Source organism: Puma concolor, chromosome B3 (assembly GCF_028749965.1).
Source record: "Puma concolor isolate L17-30 chromosome B3, mPumCon1.1.hap2, whole genome shotgun sequence".
NCBI lineage: Eukaryota > Metazoa > Chordata > Mammalia > Carnivora > Felidae > Puma > Puma concolor.
Window position 1 is genome coordinate 89,855,452 of NC_141672.1, and position 17,018 is coordinate 89,872,469.

At 39.3% G+C, this 17,018-nt stretch overlaps 1 protein-coding gene and 1 pseudogene across 3 annotated transcripts in view; both read left to right on the forward strand.

Moving 5' to 3' along the window:
- Positions 1-746: 746 nt before the first annotated feature.
- The window catches only part of GOLM2 (golgi membrane protein 2), a 107,142-nt gene continuing 90,870 nt past the window's right edge, over positions 747-17,018 (forward strand). For 2 of the 3 annotated variants that reach the window (XM_086710576.1, XM_086710579.1), the window contains exon 1: positions 748-1,389. In XM_086710576.1, coding sequence (XP_086566702.1) covers positions 1,063-1,389 — 327 coding nt within the window. In that variant the 5' untranslated portion in view covers positions 748-1,062. Of the gene's footprint in view, positions 1,390-17,018 lie in introns of all 3 variants that reach the window. The other variant, XM_086710578.1, reaches the window with a different exon arrangement.
- LOC147580195 (large ribosomal subunit protein uL23 pseudogene) lies at positions 11,594-16,433 on the forward strand (annotated as a pseudogene).

The following is a 17,018-nucleotide window of genomic DNA, read 5'->3' on the forward strand; positions in this document are numbered from 1 at the left end:
GAAGATAACATGAGACTAGGCATGCAAAAATAATTTGTAAAAGAGCTATTTCTAATTCAGAGTGTGCTGTCAGTAATAGCATTAGTTATCATTCATTGAGGTAGCTTCTGGACTTTCTATTTGGAAGCCTGTCTCAAAGCAAAAGCAGCAGTAAGTTTAAGAACTCACACATTCTGAAGTTCTTCCCTTCCGTGCAAGGAGTAACCTTGGAAACCTGGCTGGCACCACCCCGTTCAGTTATAAAGCTTAGTTTTTCTTGATTTGTCTTTGTAATATTGGGAGCACCACTATTTTATGGTATTTGTTGTTTACTCTCTACATCGTCAGCACAGACGAGAAAATCTATCTACTGAAGCAAGTACAGAGCCCTTCTAGTCGCCCTTTCTGCCGCATCTCACCGACTGTTATCCCTACAAAGCGGTCGCAACCGCAGATGTCCTCAAAGACGAAAACTCGCACGAGAGTCAGGGTAGGGTAGGCACTCCCTGGACCTTGGGTCAAGGGAATCAGGGTAAAAAATTGAAGAGATTCGAATTCAGGTACAAGAGCTAACACAAAGCGCCAAAATTAACACAACACTCTTCCCAACAGAGATAACACTCGCGAGATAAGACTGCAAAGGGCGAGAGAAACTCACTTTCTCGCGAGAAGAGGGGGCGTCGGCGGAAACTAGGCAATGGCCCCCTAAGCGACCCGGACCCAGGCAATGGGCGGGGCCAGAGTTAAATCCGCCCCCTTCCGGCACCTTTCCCCGCCCCCCAGCCCTGAGGTGTTGGGTCCCGGGTGCAGGCGGCTGGGTTCTCCTGGTTCTACCCGGATTGTGCAGGGTCGTTTTCAAAGCTTTGGGAACACGCTTTGGCCTGATTTGAGGAGGGGGGGCGGGGAGGGGCCTGCGGCTTGCGGCCCCGCCCCCTTCTCCGGCTCTCAGGCAGGCAGATTGGCCCGCCTCCTCCTTCGGCCGGCCCTGGGGCCGCGTCCCCCAGGCAACTCAGCTACTGAGGCCTGAGATTCTGGCCGCAGGTGTCCGCGGCGAGGCCCCAGGGCACAGCCTAGTTCGACCCCATGGTGGGTTTCGGGGCTAACCGGCGGGCCGGCCGCCTGCCCTCCTTCGTGTTGGTGGTGCTGCTGGTGGTGATCGCGGTCCTCGCCTTCAACTACTGGAGTATCTCCTCCCGCCACGTCCTGCTTCAGGAGGAGGTGGCGGAGCTGCAGGGCCAGGTCCAGCGCACCGAGGTGGCCCGTGGGCGCCTGGAGAAGCGCAATTCGGACCTCCTGCTCTTGGTGGACTCGCACAAGAAACAGATCGACCAGAAGGAGGCCGACTACGGCCGCCTCAGCAGCCGGCTGCAGGCCAGGGAGGGCCTGGGGAAAAGATGCGAGGATGACAAGGTAAGGACGAGCCCTCTCCTCTCAGTCCTCCTACTTTCCTTTAACCCGGCGTAGGGGCATTAGCCTACCGCGGCTGCTTTATGCCTTCCGGGATTGCAGCCTTGGAGGCTCCCCTTACCGCCAGTAACCCTTTTTCTATCAGACTTTTGCCGGTTTATCACTGCCACGTTCTCCAGTCGCTACCAGGCGAAACTGGCCACAAGTTCTGGTTCTCAAATGTGGCCTGTGTGTGGATACCGCCTGTTCTCCAAGCTCAGCTGCTGAGCTGGCAGTAGCAGTCATCTGGCCTATGTGGCTGCCTTAGGTTTACAGATACACAAATCTGGAGACTGCCAGGTTTGGTGTAGGTATTGTTGCCTTATCCTTATTCCGTGCACACTGATCAATATTAATTTCTTCGTTTAAAGAATGGGCCTCCTCAGACTCCTGTACCTATGTATATTTTAAGCAGTATGATTTTTATTAACCTTTTTAGGTGGATATATTAAGTAGTTGAAGAATCAGATGCTACAGCCTTTTTTTTTTTTTTTTTTTTTTTTTTTTTTTTTTTTTTTTTGTGATCAAAACGTTATGATAAATGGGCCCTGGAGCCGTATATGAGCCACACTTGTGACTTTGGCATAGTTAATGCAAAATTATGTACTCAATTTGAATTGTTGATGAAATTAACCAAAAAGGAAGAATCTATAATAATGTTATAAAGCAACAGAATCTCGTGTCAGTGTCCATTCTTGAAAGAAATAAAAATGAAAATTTCTATGCTTAAGTAGCTCTTAGGGTTGGTGTTTTATGCAGATGGAATGCCATACAAAGTTTAAATTTAAAAAGTTTAAAGCTGTACTGTAACCAGACCTGCTACTAGTCTTTTTTCTCACCAGCATATTGGAGTTATATTATTATTTTTTATGTTAAATGTTTGGTTTTTTTGAGAGAGAGTGAGAGTGAGAGAGTGTGTGTGTGCCTGTGTCCACGCGCGCCCACGAATGAGCAGGGGAGAGGCAGAAAGAGAGAGAGAGAGAGAGAGAGACAGAGAATCCCAAGTAGGCTCCGCACTGTCAGCACAGAGCTGGTCGCGGGGCTCGAACTCAGGAACCATGAGATCATGACCTGAGCTGACATCAAGAGTCCAACGCTCAACTCACTGAGCCACCCAGGCGCCCCTGAAGTTACATTATAAATTTATGACTTACGCCACTTCTGTTGGTATAGCAGAGTTGTGGAAATTTATGGGTGGGCTAAGTAGATGCCTTTTTTTTTTTCTGGACCCTTCTTTGGTAATCTTCACATTGTTTTCTGTGTGTTCCTAAGCTTTTATTTTGTATATAAAAATCATTTATAGTAAGTCATTATAAATTAAAATCCCATGAGCTCCCAACTTCCCTATTGTCACTTGCCTACACCTTCTTATTACATGCAGATTGGGGCCCTTAGTTAATTGCAGCTCTGTAACCCTCTGCTTTCCCCCACAACAGACATCCTCTGACAGGAGCAACAGATCAGCAAATTTATACCCTTGCTATATACACTGAACTCTAAAGACTGAAAAATTCTCTTGAGTGGAGTAGGAAGAAATCTATGAAATTTTTGAGTATTAAAAGAAGGTCTTCAGCTTTGGTTAGGCATTGCTATTCAAATTCTCTCCAAGCTGAGAGGAAAGATGTCTTTTCTAGTCATTTATACTCTGGATTCCATTTCTTCCATCTACTGATCTGTTATTATGTTTCTTTCAGTATGGTTTCACTTTTACCTTCAACCAGGTGCATGTGACCCCATTCTAATTTTTTTTTTTTTATTGCTCTATATGCTCCCTTCTCCCAACCAACCAATTTCTTTTTTTACTTTCACTGCTAAACTACAGTTATTGGTGGTCTCTAAATGCTTCATCTACTTCTTTTATCATTTCCATCCTAACCTTTTATATTCTGCCTGTCATCCTTCTTTTCTCCCCCTTTCTGAAGCTATTATTCTCCTAAAGGTCACAAGTGACAGTTTTCCTAGTCCAATCGAAACACTTTTTATTCTCTATTTAATATCTCAGTAGTTTAGTTTTGTTGATTGTCTCTTTAGAAACCATCTCCTTTCTTGCTTCTATAATATTGAATTATCCATATTTGCTTCCTACCTTCTTCACTGTATTCTTTATTGGATTTGTTTGTTTGTTTGTTTGTTTGTTTGCCTCCAGCCCCCTAATAATGGATTGTATTCTTGGGCCTTTGCCTTTGTCCCCCTTAGAGTAGTATTTCTCAAAATGGTGTTAAACAGAATACTTTCCTAGGAATTGTTTATAAGTGGTCAGGATTAAAAAAGGAAAGAGATTTTTTTCAAGATAAATGTTAAATACTGTAAGTAGAGGGGGCGCCTGAAGGGCTCAGTTGGTTAAGTGTCCTCCTGTTGATTTCAGTTCAGGTCATGATCTCATGGTTCAAGTCAGAGCTGACAGTGAGGAGTCTGCTTGGGATTCTCTCTCCCTCTTTCTCTCCTCCTCCTCTGCACTCGCTCGCTCTCTCTCAAAATAAATAAATAAACCTAAAGCACTGTAAATACTATAAGTAGAATATACTCTTCTTAGAGTTCATAATGCCTGCTGGTGTATAAAGGCTCTGAGAAATCTGTTGGTTAATAAGGCTGTTTAATTTTGTTTCACCTAGTCTCTCAGTTTATTTGATCACAGATTACTATTTTCATGGCCTACTTGTTATCATGGTACAGAAGAATCCAGCAAAGCATTGAGAAATGTTGCCCTAGGTATCTTAACTACTTCTGTTTAGTTAATTTTATGCAACTGGCTCGCAAATCTAAATCTCTTACTTGTGTGTCAGTTTCATATTTTGAGCTAGCGATAGCATCTTTGTTGGAGTGTGTATGCATGTTTATTCTTTGAGCTGCTAACAGAAAGGGTCATGTTGGTCTAGATGAGCTGTAGATGAAATTTATCTGTTAGAGGTCTTTTATTTATTGCCTCTACTCCCTTGATATCTGAGGAAGTATATGGTATCTTAAAAAAACATTTCAAGCTTTGAAGACTGCAGATACAGCTTAGAAATCTAATTCAGTTTCTAGCTGTGATGTTGGGCAAGTTATTTAACTACTTTGGATTCATTTCCTCATCTGTAAGATGGAGAGCTTAGTTAGTACTTACCTAGGTATTATACAGATCTGAGATCACATGTATGTAGAAGTATCAAACTTGACATGTTACAAATCAGATTGTAGAAAAAACAAAGCCTGAAACTTTCTTATTTTCTATAACAGATCTAAAATTCCCTCTGGGTGGTGATAGTGTTGGAGGAAGAAGTAAATTGGACAATGAAAAGTGTGTCTTCTATTTTAAAACAGATTTGTTCATTTAATGTATTCTCTTGAGTAAAGGCTCTGCCTTTCAGGGTTTTTACCTATAGACACTGGTGGTGGCCTGCTCAGTATCCATTCACACCCCCCTTCATTTTTGCAGACCAGCCCTATTTTGTTTGGTATATATACTTGCCTTTGTGATTCAGGAGTAAGTCCTGATTGGTCTAAAGTGATTATGGTAATTTCATTATTCTTCCTACTGATTAATTTAGGAAGGAGCTTATGATGTGTGGCTGGTGAGTTGTGAGGGGAAGTTTCCTAATTCCTTAAAAGAATCGCACTTGCATTTCTATGGTATTCTTACCCCAAATCTAAAATCCTTAGTCTAATCACAAGAAAGCATCAGACAGACTCATACTGAGAGACAGTCTAGAAAATATCTGACAAGAATCCTTCAAGAGTCTCACTTGAAGAGGTGGTCTTTTCTGCTGCCAGATGTTGTGCCTTCTGCATGTGATACCTGAAATGGAGACAACCAGAGTGCCAGGAGAGTTAGCTAGAGAATGAATGAGGCACTGAACATTATGGAGTAGAATGTTGCAATAGAATATTGGTACTTGTTATGTGAGATACAAAATGTTTCCTTATTGTTTAAGTCAGTCAGGTTGAGATTTCCTTAATTGCATCCTAAGGTGTCCTGTTAACATTCTCATTGTCAGGGTAGTGTCTGAGGGGTGGGTTAAGTTTCATATGTTCCCAAGGCAATGTGGGTAGTGACCTCAGATCTGCATATTTTGGGGGTCTTCAGTGGTCTTTATCTTATCAATAGTGTCTTTATCAAAGTATCAACAGTGGTGTTTGGATGACTGACACTAGGTACTTTTACTCTTTTTGGAGATCATGATCCTATGGAGGCATCACCCCCTGTATACTCCCCTCTTCCCAATAGATGTTCCACACCAAAAGTTCTTTTGCCCTGCTGAGATGCCTTAGGTATGATGTGTGGATAGGGAGTGTTGGCAAGGTAGTCCCCTGCTCAGGCTATCTTCTTCTTCTTCTTCTTCTTCTTTTTTTTTTTTTAATTTTTTTAAACATTTATTTATTTTTGAGAGAGAGAGACAGAATGTGAGCAGGGGAGGAGCAGAGAGAGAGAGAGGGACACAGATCTGAAGCAGGCTCCAGGCTCTGAGCTGTCAGCACAGAGCCTGATGTGGGGCTCGAACTCACGAACCGTGAGATCATGACCTGAGCCGAAGTCGGATGCTCAACCGACTGAGTCACCCAGGCGCCCCTCTTCTTCTTTTTTTAATAAACATTTATTTTAGAACAATTTTAGATACATGGAATTATTGCAAGAGGGTTCCCATATACCCCACACCTAGTATTTCCTGTTATTAGCATCTTACATTGCTATGGTACATTTGTCATAATTAATGAACCCCTTTTGATACATTGTTATTAACTACAGTCTATACTTTATTCCAGTTTCCTCATTTTTTCCCTTATGTCTTTTTTCTGTTCCAGGATCCCATCCAGAGTACCACATTACGTTTAGTCATTATGTGTCTGTAGGTTCCTTTTGGTTCTGACAGTTTATTCTTGATGACTTTGACAGTTTTAAGGATTACTGGTCAGATATTTCTCAACTGGGACTTGTCTGATGCTTTTCTCAGGATTAGATTGGGATTGTGGTTTTTATGGTTTTGGGGAAGAAGACCACAGAGGTAAAGTGTAATTCTTAATTACATCATAATAATGGTATATCTCTCAAAATGACTTATCACTGTTGATGTTAACCTTGATCACCTGGCTTGATCTGTTTGTCAGGTTTCTCTGCCTGTTTGTCAGGTTTCTCTACTGTAAAGTACCATAAAATTAGTCTTTTTTTCTCCTTTTCCATACTGTACTCTTTGGAAGGAAGTTGCTATGTGTAGCCCGCACTTAGTGGGGAATTATACTCTACCTCCTTAAGGTCAGAGTATCTACATAAATCATTTGGAATTCTTCCGTGTGGACCTTTGTCTTTTTTCCTTCATTTATTAATTTATTCAATCATTTATTTATATTAGTATGGACTCATGGATATTTATTTTATACTTTAAGTTATAATCCGATGCCATTGTATTTATTCTTTTGCTCAAATTGTTATAATTTTTACCACTGGGAGTTTCTTTGAGTTGCCTTCTGTATCCCTTTTGACATAACACCCATCACTGTGACATGCTCCCTACTTGCTTTCTGGCACTACAAGATGCTTCCAGGTCATCTTATATATTTCCTGCCCCACTCCTAGAATCAGCAATTTCTCCAAGGAGTCTTTGTTCCTTTTATTGGAAAATAGTATTAGAGACTAAGATCTAGGTGCTAGGTGTGCTCACTGCTACTGTTAGGCTAGCTTTGGAAATCTAGGAATCCCTGCTCCAAAGGAATTAGAAAAGTGATGTTGGACTTCTTCCAATTTATTATACTATCCTGCCATTTTCAACCTGTTAGAATACAGAAATAACTTAAGGGAGCTTAAGTTGTCCAGTGAAGTAAGAAGCAAGCCCTACTTCTCTGGGATTCCCCCATATTTTATCTTATTTTTTGCCTTCTCCTAAAGGAGTCCCCCCTAGAGGGTTGTATTAGTTTGCTAGGACTCCCATATACAATGCTACAGACTGGATTGGTAAAAACAACAGAAATTTATGTTCTCACTGTTCTGGAGTCTGAAAGTCCAAGGTTGAAGTACAACAGATTGGTTTCGTCTGGGCCCTCTCTCCTTGGCTTACAGATGGCTGCCTCTTGCTGTTTTGTTATTACATGTTTGTTCCCCTTTGCACACGAATCCCTGGCATCTCTTCCTCTGCTTAGAAGGACACCAGTCACAGTGGGTTTAGGGCCCCACCCTAATGACCTCATGTTAACTTAATCACCTCTTTAAAGACCTTATTTCCAAATAGGTTACATTCTGAGGTTCTGGGATTTGAGGCTTCAATATATGGATTTGGGGGGAATCTGTGACACGCACAATGCCTTTTTTTCCTCTTTGTGTCAGAAAGGGCCTTCCTTTTCCTTCCTGTGTGTAAGAGCATTTTTCTGATCTGAACTTGAATTCTTCCAATGTATAATTTACATTAAAGCTGTATGGTCCACATGAGCCAAGTCAAGTTCTTGATAATTAAAAGGAGTCATTATAATGTAGAAACAGACCTCCCCCAAATTGTTGCATTATTACAAATGCAAAATAAAAAGTCAGTTTTGAGGTTTGAAGCGGAATAATAAATAGTCTCTTTTCCCTTTAACAACCACAGTCTTCCCTGAGGCAGTATATACCTTTGTTTAAATAGGGAAAAGGTAATGTGCCAGAAAGGGGGATGAGAAACATATTACTTTTTTTTTCCTCCAAAAAATATCCTTAGCGTGTGTGTGTGTGTGTGTGTGTGTGTGTGTGTGTACAACGCTCAGACACATACGAAATGTGTATATGTAAAACCTTGGCACAGTGGATGTCTATTACTGTGGACTCGACTCTTGGCACTGCCATTTAGTATGTGTATAACATTGAGCAAATGACTTAATGTCTCTGTGTCTCACTTTGATCATCTGTAAAATGAGGACAATAATAGTTACCTCTCATTCTTAAAAGTTTAAATGAATAAATCATTAACATGCTCAGAATAATGCCTACTATATAGTAGAAAGAAAGAGAGATAGAAAGAAAAAGAAAGAAATGTTTAGTAAGTGTTGTATTAGCCACTATTATTCCATATCTACTTCCTTATTCCACAGCTACATCCTGCCTTCTCTCCAGGATGAAGAGAGTTCCTGCCCAACATCCTGTCCCACCTCCAGCCTACCTGCCTCACCCTTTGGTCCTGGTTGTTTGACTTTTTCTCCTACCCCATTTCCTGGTCCATTTTTAGTTAGGCTTAGTTCACTCCTCCCATATTTTCCTTAACAGGCTCCCTGGAGGCCTGCCTGTTCCTCTGTGATTTAAGGATCAGCCTTCTACAGTTCTTCTAACATGCTGCACCTGGTAATTCCTGCCTTTGCCTCTGTTTCACCAGTCATAATCTGCCAAATTCTAGCTGTAATTTAATTGCTACTTCAAATTATTCATAAACCATACAAATTCATACTTCCTCTCCAAACTATATTCCTTTTATACCTTCTTGATCATGCAACCATTATTGAGAATGAAGTTAGGAAAAAAAAAAAAAAGACAGAGGTTAGAAATTTTGGTGTCGTCTTTGATTCCCAGCATCTCATATTCAGTGATTCAACATACAGAGGAGTTCCTTGATCAAATTGAGCTAAAAAACATCACTCTGGTAGCAGAATAGAGAATTGATTGAAAAGGAAGCAGCAGTAGCTTCCTAACTAGTCTCCTTGCCTAGGTCTCTATTTCTTTCATTCTGTTCTCTCCCTTAAGCAAATCTGATCTTCCTCAAACCTTACTTTCAGAGGGCTTATATCACTGCATTAATTATGATGTCTAACCTTTAATGTCTTCCATGAAGTGGCTTTAACTACCTTGTCTCCCACTATCTCCTGACTCAAAGTGTGATACAGACATGTTGTTTTGCTTACTTTTGTCTTCCCACCTGCCTTTCTGTGTCATGTTAATTCCTGTTTTTTGTACTTTTGTTCCTTTTCTTAGTCTCTTACCTCTTTTCTGTGTATGTATTCTATCATCTTTTGCCCAGCTTTTGATCTATGTCCGAGACTTCTGACCCAGGGCATGCTTTTCCTTCCTTATACACTCTTTACACTTACTGACTGAGCCACACTATTTATTTTGTTTTTCATTTTCACTAGTAGTTTCTTGTATGTTAACGTTGTCTTCTCAACAAAATTTTAAGTTCCTTGAGGAAGGAGCAGATTAAAATTTTTTTCCTATGGGCTCTTTATTTATTTCAGTGCTTATTTATTTTTGAGAGAGGCAGAGTGCAAGTGGGGGAGGGGCAGATAGAGAGGGAGACACAGAATCCAAAGCAGGCTCCAGGCTGCAAGCTGTCAGCAAGAGCCTGGGTGCGGGGCTCCAACCCATGAACTATGAGATCATGACCTGAGTTGAAGTTAGATGCTTAACCGACTGAGCCACCCAGGTGCCCCTCCTGTGGGTTCTTAATAGTCCATAGTGTTGATACATAGTGTTATGGGTTACTGGATTAGTGTGGACCCTAATCCAATGTCTTGTATCCTTGTATCCTTGTATCCAAATGAGGGTATTTGGACATGGTTACACAAAGACACACAGAAAAGAAGGCCATGAATTGATGGAGGCCTTGACTGGAGTGATAAATCTATAATCCTTGAATGACAAGGATTGCTAGCAATCACTAGAAGCTAAGAAAAAGGAAAGAAAGGATCTTTCCCTAGAATCTTCAAAGAGAAAGTGTGGCCCTCTTAATTGTAGACTTCTAGCCTCCAGAACTATGAGGAAATAAATTTCATTTGTTTTAAGTTTTAAGTGCCACTGAGTTTGTGGTGCTTTGTTATGACAGCGCTAGGAAAAAACTAATACAAGCGTCAATAAAAACTCCAGCAGACTTTTTGTTATTGAAACTGACAAGCTGATTCTAAAATGTATCTGAAGGGGCGCCTGGGTGGCTCAGTCAGTTGGGCATCCGACTTCAGCTCAGGTCATGATCTCGCGGTCTGTGGGTTCGAGCCCCATGTCGGGCTCTGTGCTGACAGCTCAGAGCCTGGAGCCCGTTTCAGATTCTGTGTCTCCTTCTTTCTCTGACCTTCCCCTGTTCATGCTCTCTCTCTGTCTGAAAAATAAATAAATGTTAAAAAAAAATTTTTTTTAAATAAAATGTATCTGAAAATGCAAACAACATAGAATAGCCAAAGCAGTTTACAAAAAAAAAAAAAAAAAAAAAAAAAAAGAACAAAGTTGGAATGGGGAAACAAAAGAACAATAACTGCCACCTTACAACATATACAAAATTAACTTGAATCACAGACCTAAATGTAAAAGGTGAAACTATGAATCTTTTAGAAGTTAACACAAGAGAAAATATTTGTGACTTAGGATAGGAATGGATTTTTGAGGGCACAAAAAGCATGAACGTAAGGAAAAATATTGGTAAATCAGTCCATCAAAATTAAAAACTCAAAAAGCACTATTTTTTAAAAGAAAAAAAGCAAGACACAGATTGGAAGACATATTCACAGTATATTTAACAGACAGAAAAATTATTTAAGAATGTATAAAAACTTCCTAAATCTCCATAAAAAGAAGATAACCCATGGGGAAAATGGGTGAAGAAGAGTGGGAGGTACACTTCTGGTTATGGAATGAATAAGTCAAAGGGATTAAAAAGTACAGTATAGGGAATATAGTCAATGGTAGTGTTATATAGCATTGTTTGGTGACAGATGGTAGCTATACCTGTCATGAACACAGCATAATTGTCCTGATCATTATGTTATATACTCGAAACTAATGTAACATTATGTGTCAATTATACTTCAATAATAAATAAATAAATAAATAAATAAATAAGACAACCCAATTTTTAAAAATGAACAAAAGATTTGAATGGATTTTTCATCAGAGAAGACTGGTGATGGCAAATAAGCATATGAAAAGGTGCTCAATGTCATTAGTCACCAAGAAAATGCAAATTAAAGCCACAGTAGGGCACTACTCTATACCCATTAAAATGGCCTACACTTTTTTAAAAGTTTATTTATTTATTTTGAGAGAGAGAGTGCGCACGTGAGGGGCATAGAGAGAGGGAGAGAGAGAATCCCAAACAAGCTCCTCACTATCAGTGCAGAGCCTGATGTGGGGCTCAAACTCATGAACTGTGAGATCATGACCTTAGCCGAAATCAAGAATCAGATGCTTAACCGACTAAGCCACCCAGGCACCCCTAAAATGACCTACATTAAAAAGACTTACAGTCTTTTCTCAAGGATGGTGCCAAAGGTGATGAAGGAAGCCCTGCCTCTTCCAAAGCTGAACCCAAAGCAAAGGCTTTGAAGGCCAAGATAGCAGTGCTGAAAGGTGTCCATAGTCACACGCAAAAAAGATCTGCACATCATCTACATTCAGTGGCCCAAGACCTTGCATCTCCAAAGACAGCTGAAATATCCTTGAAAGAGAGCCCCCAGGAGAAACAAGCTGACCACTATGCCATCATCAAGTTCCCCCTGACTACCAAGTCAGCCATGAAGAAAATAGAAAGCAACAACATACTTGTGTTCATTGTGGATGTCAAGGCCAACAAGCACCAGATCAGACAGGCTGTGAAGAAGCTCTGTGACATTGATGTGGCCAAGGTCAACACTCTGATAATCAGGCCCGATGGAGAAAAGAAGGCATATGTTCAACTGGCTCCTGACTATAACGGTTTGGATGTTGCCAACAAAATTGGGATCATCTAAATTGAGTCCAGCTGGCTAAATCTAAATATAACCTTTTTCACCATAAAAAAAAAAAAGTAAAAAAGACTTACAATACTAAGTATTAGTGTGGATGTAGAACAACTACAATTCTCATTGCTGGTGAGAGTATAAAAGTGTACAACCACTTTAGAAAACTGCTTAGCAGTTTCTTATAAAGTTAATTATATACTTACCATATGACCCAGCCCATTCCACTCCTAGATATTTACCCAAGAGAAATAAAAACATATGACCACACAACAAAAAAATTATACACAAACATCCACAATAGCTATATTAACAAAAGCCTTAAACTAGAAAAAGCCAAATGTCAATCAGCAGGTGAATGGATGAACAAAATGTGATAAATCTGGAGAGTAAAATATTACTCAGCAATAAAAAGGAATGAATTACTGATACACTCAACAATATAGATGAATCCCCAAACCATTATGCTGAAAGAAGCCCAACATAGAACAGTACATACTTATGATTCCATTTATATAAGTATTGTAGAAAAAGGAAACTAATCTATAGTGATAGAAAACAGAACAGTTGTCACCTGAGGTCAGAGGTGGAGGAATGGATGACAAAGGAATGAAAGGAAACTTTGAGGGGGTGGTAAAAATGTTTTCTATCTTGATTGTAGTAGTGGTTACACAGTTGTATAAAGCTGTCACCTGTCATCAAATTATATGCTTTATATAGATGCAATCTGTGGTATGTAAATTATAGGGCAGTGAAGTTGTTTAAAGATAATTAAAACATGTCGTGGAGATGACTGGATGGCTCAGTTGTGAGCATCCAGTTCTTCATTTCGGCTCAGGCTGTGATCCCAGGATCATGGGATTGAGTCTCATGTTGGGCTCTTTGCTGAGCTTGGAGCCTGCTTAAGATTCTCTCTTTTTCCCTCTGCTCCTCTCTGCTACCTGCATGCATTCTCTCTCTCTCCCTCTCCCTCTCTCCCTCTCTCCCCCTCTCTCTCAAAAAAAATTAATAAAATAAATAAATACATACATACATACATAAATATGTAAATGAATGAATGAATAAGACATGTCATAAAAGGAGGGCAAGAAGCCAGTCAATGCCTTCCTATTGCTCTTAACATAGCTTACAAATCTTTTTACAGTCTGACTCTAGCCTTGCACTCCAGCATTCAAATATTATTAATTCTCCCTTTAGTTCCCTCCAGTGCACATACTGAACTTTTACATCCTGAAACCTCCAGGGCTTTTCCTATTCTGCTTTGAAACATTCAGTGTCCTCTATTCAAAACTGTCTTCTCATCTGTTCTAAGCTTCTTATTCCTCCAAACCTCTGTCTCTTTCTTTACCTCATTTCAGCCTCATCTTTTTTTTAGGACTCAGCTAAAACTGTCTTTCTCAAGAATGTCTTCCCCCAAACCCTTAGTTTGGGTTAGGTCTTCCCCTCATAGTCCCTGCTCAACTGTAAGCTCTCTAATCACGTATACTGTGTCTGTCTCTCATTCACTGCTGTATCCACAGTACGTAGCATAGGTACTGCCCCCCAAAAGAAACTCAAACATTTGATGAATAAATGAAATTAGGGTTAAAGATGGAAGTACAGAGTATATAAACATTGAATAGGAGAGGGTTAGGATGAGAGAAAATGGGTGTTATTGAAGCTAAGGAATAAAAGTTTCAAGAAGGAAGGACAGATCAGTACAAAATTGCTAAAGAGAGTCTAGTTTAAAAGTGAAAAATGTTAGTTGATGAGGCTTTAGTTAATCATCAAATGGGAAAAAATTTTGCCTCAAGGTGAATTTAAATTAGATATATAGGATTGAAATTATAAGGTACAAGTACATCATTTTATATTAAATACAAAAATGCTTCCTGTAGATAAGTTTTGAAGTCATCCTTGGGGGGAAGCACCTAGTTTGCCAGAGAGAAAGAATCAGGCATGGAAGGCAACTGAGGCAACATTGTTCAAAGGAGGAGCTACCTGACCAGGAAAAAATAGGGCAAGAAAGTTAGATAAAGTTAGTTAGGAGTCAGAAAGAGAACCTTGAAGCACTGTGGGAAACTGAAATATACTGCATAACTAGACTGTGCCTAGAGGGAATGCTGGATCTTCAGTCAAAGGAAATGTTAATTTTCTTCCAAGGAAGAGGCTAAAATGGGGAAACCTTAGGTCTTCAGCCACAAAAAATAGTTCTTGCTTAATGAAGTCACAGTTCACAAAGTTCTCCTTATCACTCAGAGGACAGATACTACATGCTACACTATAAGAATTGTTTCTTTTCCTCTATGAATTGGGTAGAAGGAAGCTCTTGAATGTCCTTTTACCTTTTCTCTGCATAACTAAATCCTAGCCATCAATTTTCAAGAATCAATATAATTAACATGGGAGCAAATTGAAAGGAGAAATACGAAAATAAGAAAGGGAGACAAAAAAGAAAAGTAGGGACAGTTTTCTAAGATCTTAGTATATAGTAAGTGCTCAATACATTTTTGTCAATTTAATTAATATATTTGGGTTTTTGAAGAAAGCAATACAAGACCAAATTTCTTCAAGACTAACTGTACCACTGTACCCAGAAAAGAAAGGAACTAACATTATAAAATGGCAAACTCTGTACTGGTGGACAGACTTTTACATATTTTATTTCATTGATCCTCCTCATTTTATGAATGAAGAAACAGGCTTAAGAGAGATAAAAGAAGGGCAGAATTCTAAATTCAGGTCTGTTTGATTCTAACAACCCTTGTTCTTTCCAGTAAACTATATTGCCACACAGTATTTTATACATGTGTTTAAAAATATATAAAATTACATATATAAAATAAAATTATATAATATTATATAAGAGAACTTATCTCTCCAACAAATTAAATAAATTTTGAGTATTTACTATGTGTATTAGTTGCCCAGAGCTGCTGTAACAAAGTACCACAAACTGGATGGCTTAAAACAACAGAGACTTGTTATCTTATGGTTTTGGAGAATGGAATTCCAAAATTAAGGTGTTGGCAGGGTTGTGCTCCCCCTGAAGCCTCTAGGGGTAAGATTCTTCTAGCTTCTGATAACATCAAGGGTTCCTTGGGTTGTGGCAGCGTAACTCTGGTCTCTTGTCTCCATCTTCTATGGCTGTCTTTCCAATATGTCTGTGTGTCTTTGTTGTTTTACATGGTGTTTTCTTCCCTAATCTGTTTTCTCTTCTCATAAAGATACTGGTCATAATGGATTAAAGCCTATCCTAATCCAGTATAACTTCATTTTAACTTGATTACATCTGCAATGACTGTTTCTAAGTAAGGGTCATTCAAAGGTACTGGAGGGTTAGGACTTCAACCCTTTTGGGGACACAGTTCAACCCACAGTAAATCTATAAATCAATTTGGAGTGAATTGAATCTTAATTCAATATTGAATATTTCAATCCATGTATATGGTGTTTCTCTATTTTTTAGCCTTCTTTAAATTCTTGCAACGTTTTATATAAAATTCCCAGTATTTAGGACTCCTACATATTTTACTATACTTATTTCTAAGTATTTCATGTACTTGATGCTATCAAAAATGGAATTATATCTTTTATTCAGTTTTCTACTTGTTCTTTGCAAGTGTGTAGAAATGCTCTTAATTTTTGTATATTGATCATTTTGCTGCACTAGAACTCATTAATTGTAGTATTAATGGAATCTAAGGAATTCTAAGGAATCTACCAAAAAAAAAAAGGCTGCAGTATTCATTAGTAGTAGCTTTTTTTGTAGATTCTGTAGAATTCTCTATATGCATGATCATGTCATCTACAAATAGAGACAATTTCCCCCCCTTGCCAATTGGATGGTTTTTATTTTATTTTTCCTTGTCTTATTGCACCAGCTAGGACCTCTAGTACATTAAATAAAATTGGTGAGACTGGATAATCTTGGAGAAAATGCATTTGACAAAGTTTAATACCCATTTGTTGTAAAAACTCTAAGCAAAATTGGAATAGAAGGAAACTTCCTCAAATTCATAAGGGGTATCTATCAAAGCCCCACAGCTAACATATACTTAATGGCCAAAGACTAAATGCTTTCTCCTAAGACCAGAAGCATCAAGAGTTTTGAGTACTTGATCAGATTGAGCTTAAAAGATTACTCTGGCTACAGAATAGAGAATTTATCGGAGGGAAGATAATTATGTAATGGAAATAATTACAAGGTTTTTATTTAAAATTTTGTTTAGGGGCACCTGGGTGGCTCAGTTGGTGAAGCATCTGACTCTTGATCTCAGCTCAGTTCATGAACTCACGGTTGGGATTCTATCTCTCCTTCTTTCTGCCCCTCACCTGCATATGTGCTCTCTCTCTCTTTCTCTCTCTCTCTCAAAATAAATAAATAAACTTAAAAATAAATTTTTTTTTTTTGGGGCGCCTGGGTGGCGCAGTCGGTTAAGCGTCCGACTTCAGCCAGGTCACGATCTTGCGGTCAGGGAGTTCGAGCCCCACGTCAGGCTCTGGGCTGATGGCTCAGAGCCTGGAGCCTGTTTCCGATTCTGTGTCTCCCTCTCTCTCTGCCCCTCCCCTGTTCATGCTCTGTCTCTCTCTGTCGCAAAAATAAATAAATGTTGAAAAAAAAATTAAAAAAAAAAATAATAATTTTTTTTTAAGTAGTGCAGGTAAGACATAATGGAGTCTTTAACTAAACAAAGTGCAATTCTTAACCTGGTCAATACAAGCCTCAGGGAGCATTTTTGTTAGTGCTAATGATGGGGGAGCATTAATGGCATTTAGACATGGAACTAGGAATGGTAGATGTTCTGTAATGGGAGGGAGAGTCCCAACAATGAGGAACTGTCCTGCTTCAAATGTCAGTAGCACCTTGATGGAGAAACACTGGGTTATTAAAGCATAGAAATAGAGTTAAAATTTTGTAATATATTTGATATGCGATGGGCATTCAAAGATGGATCCCTTGATAATTGGTTTGTGCAACCCACCAG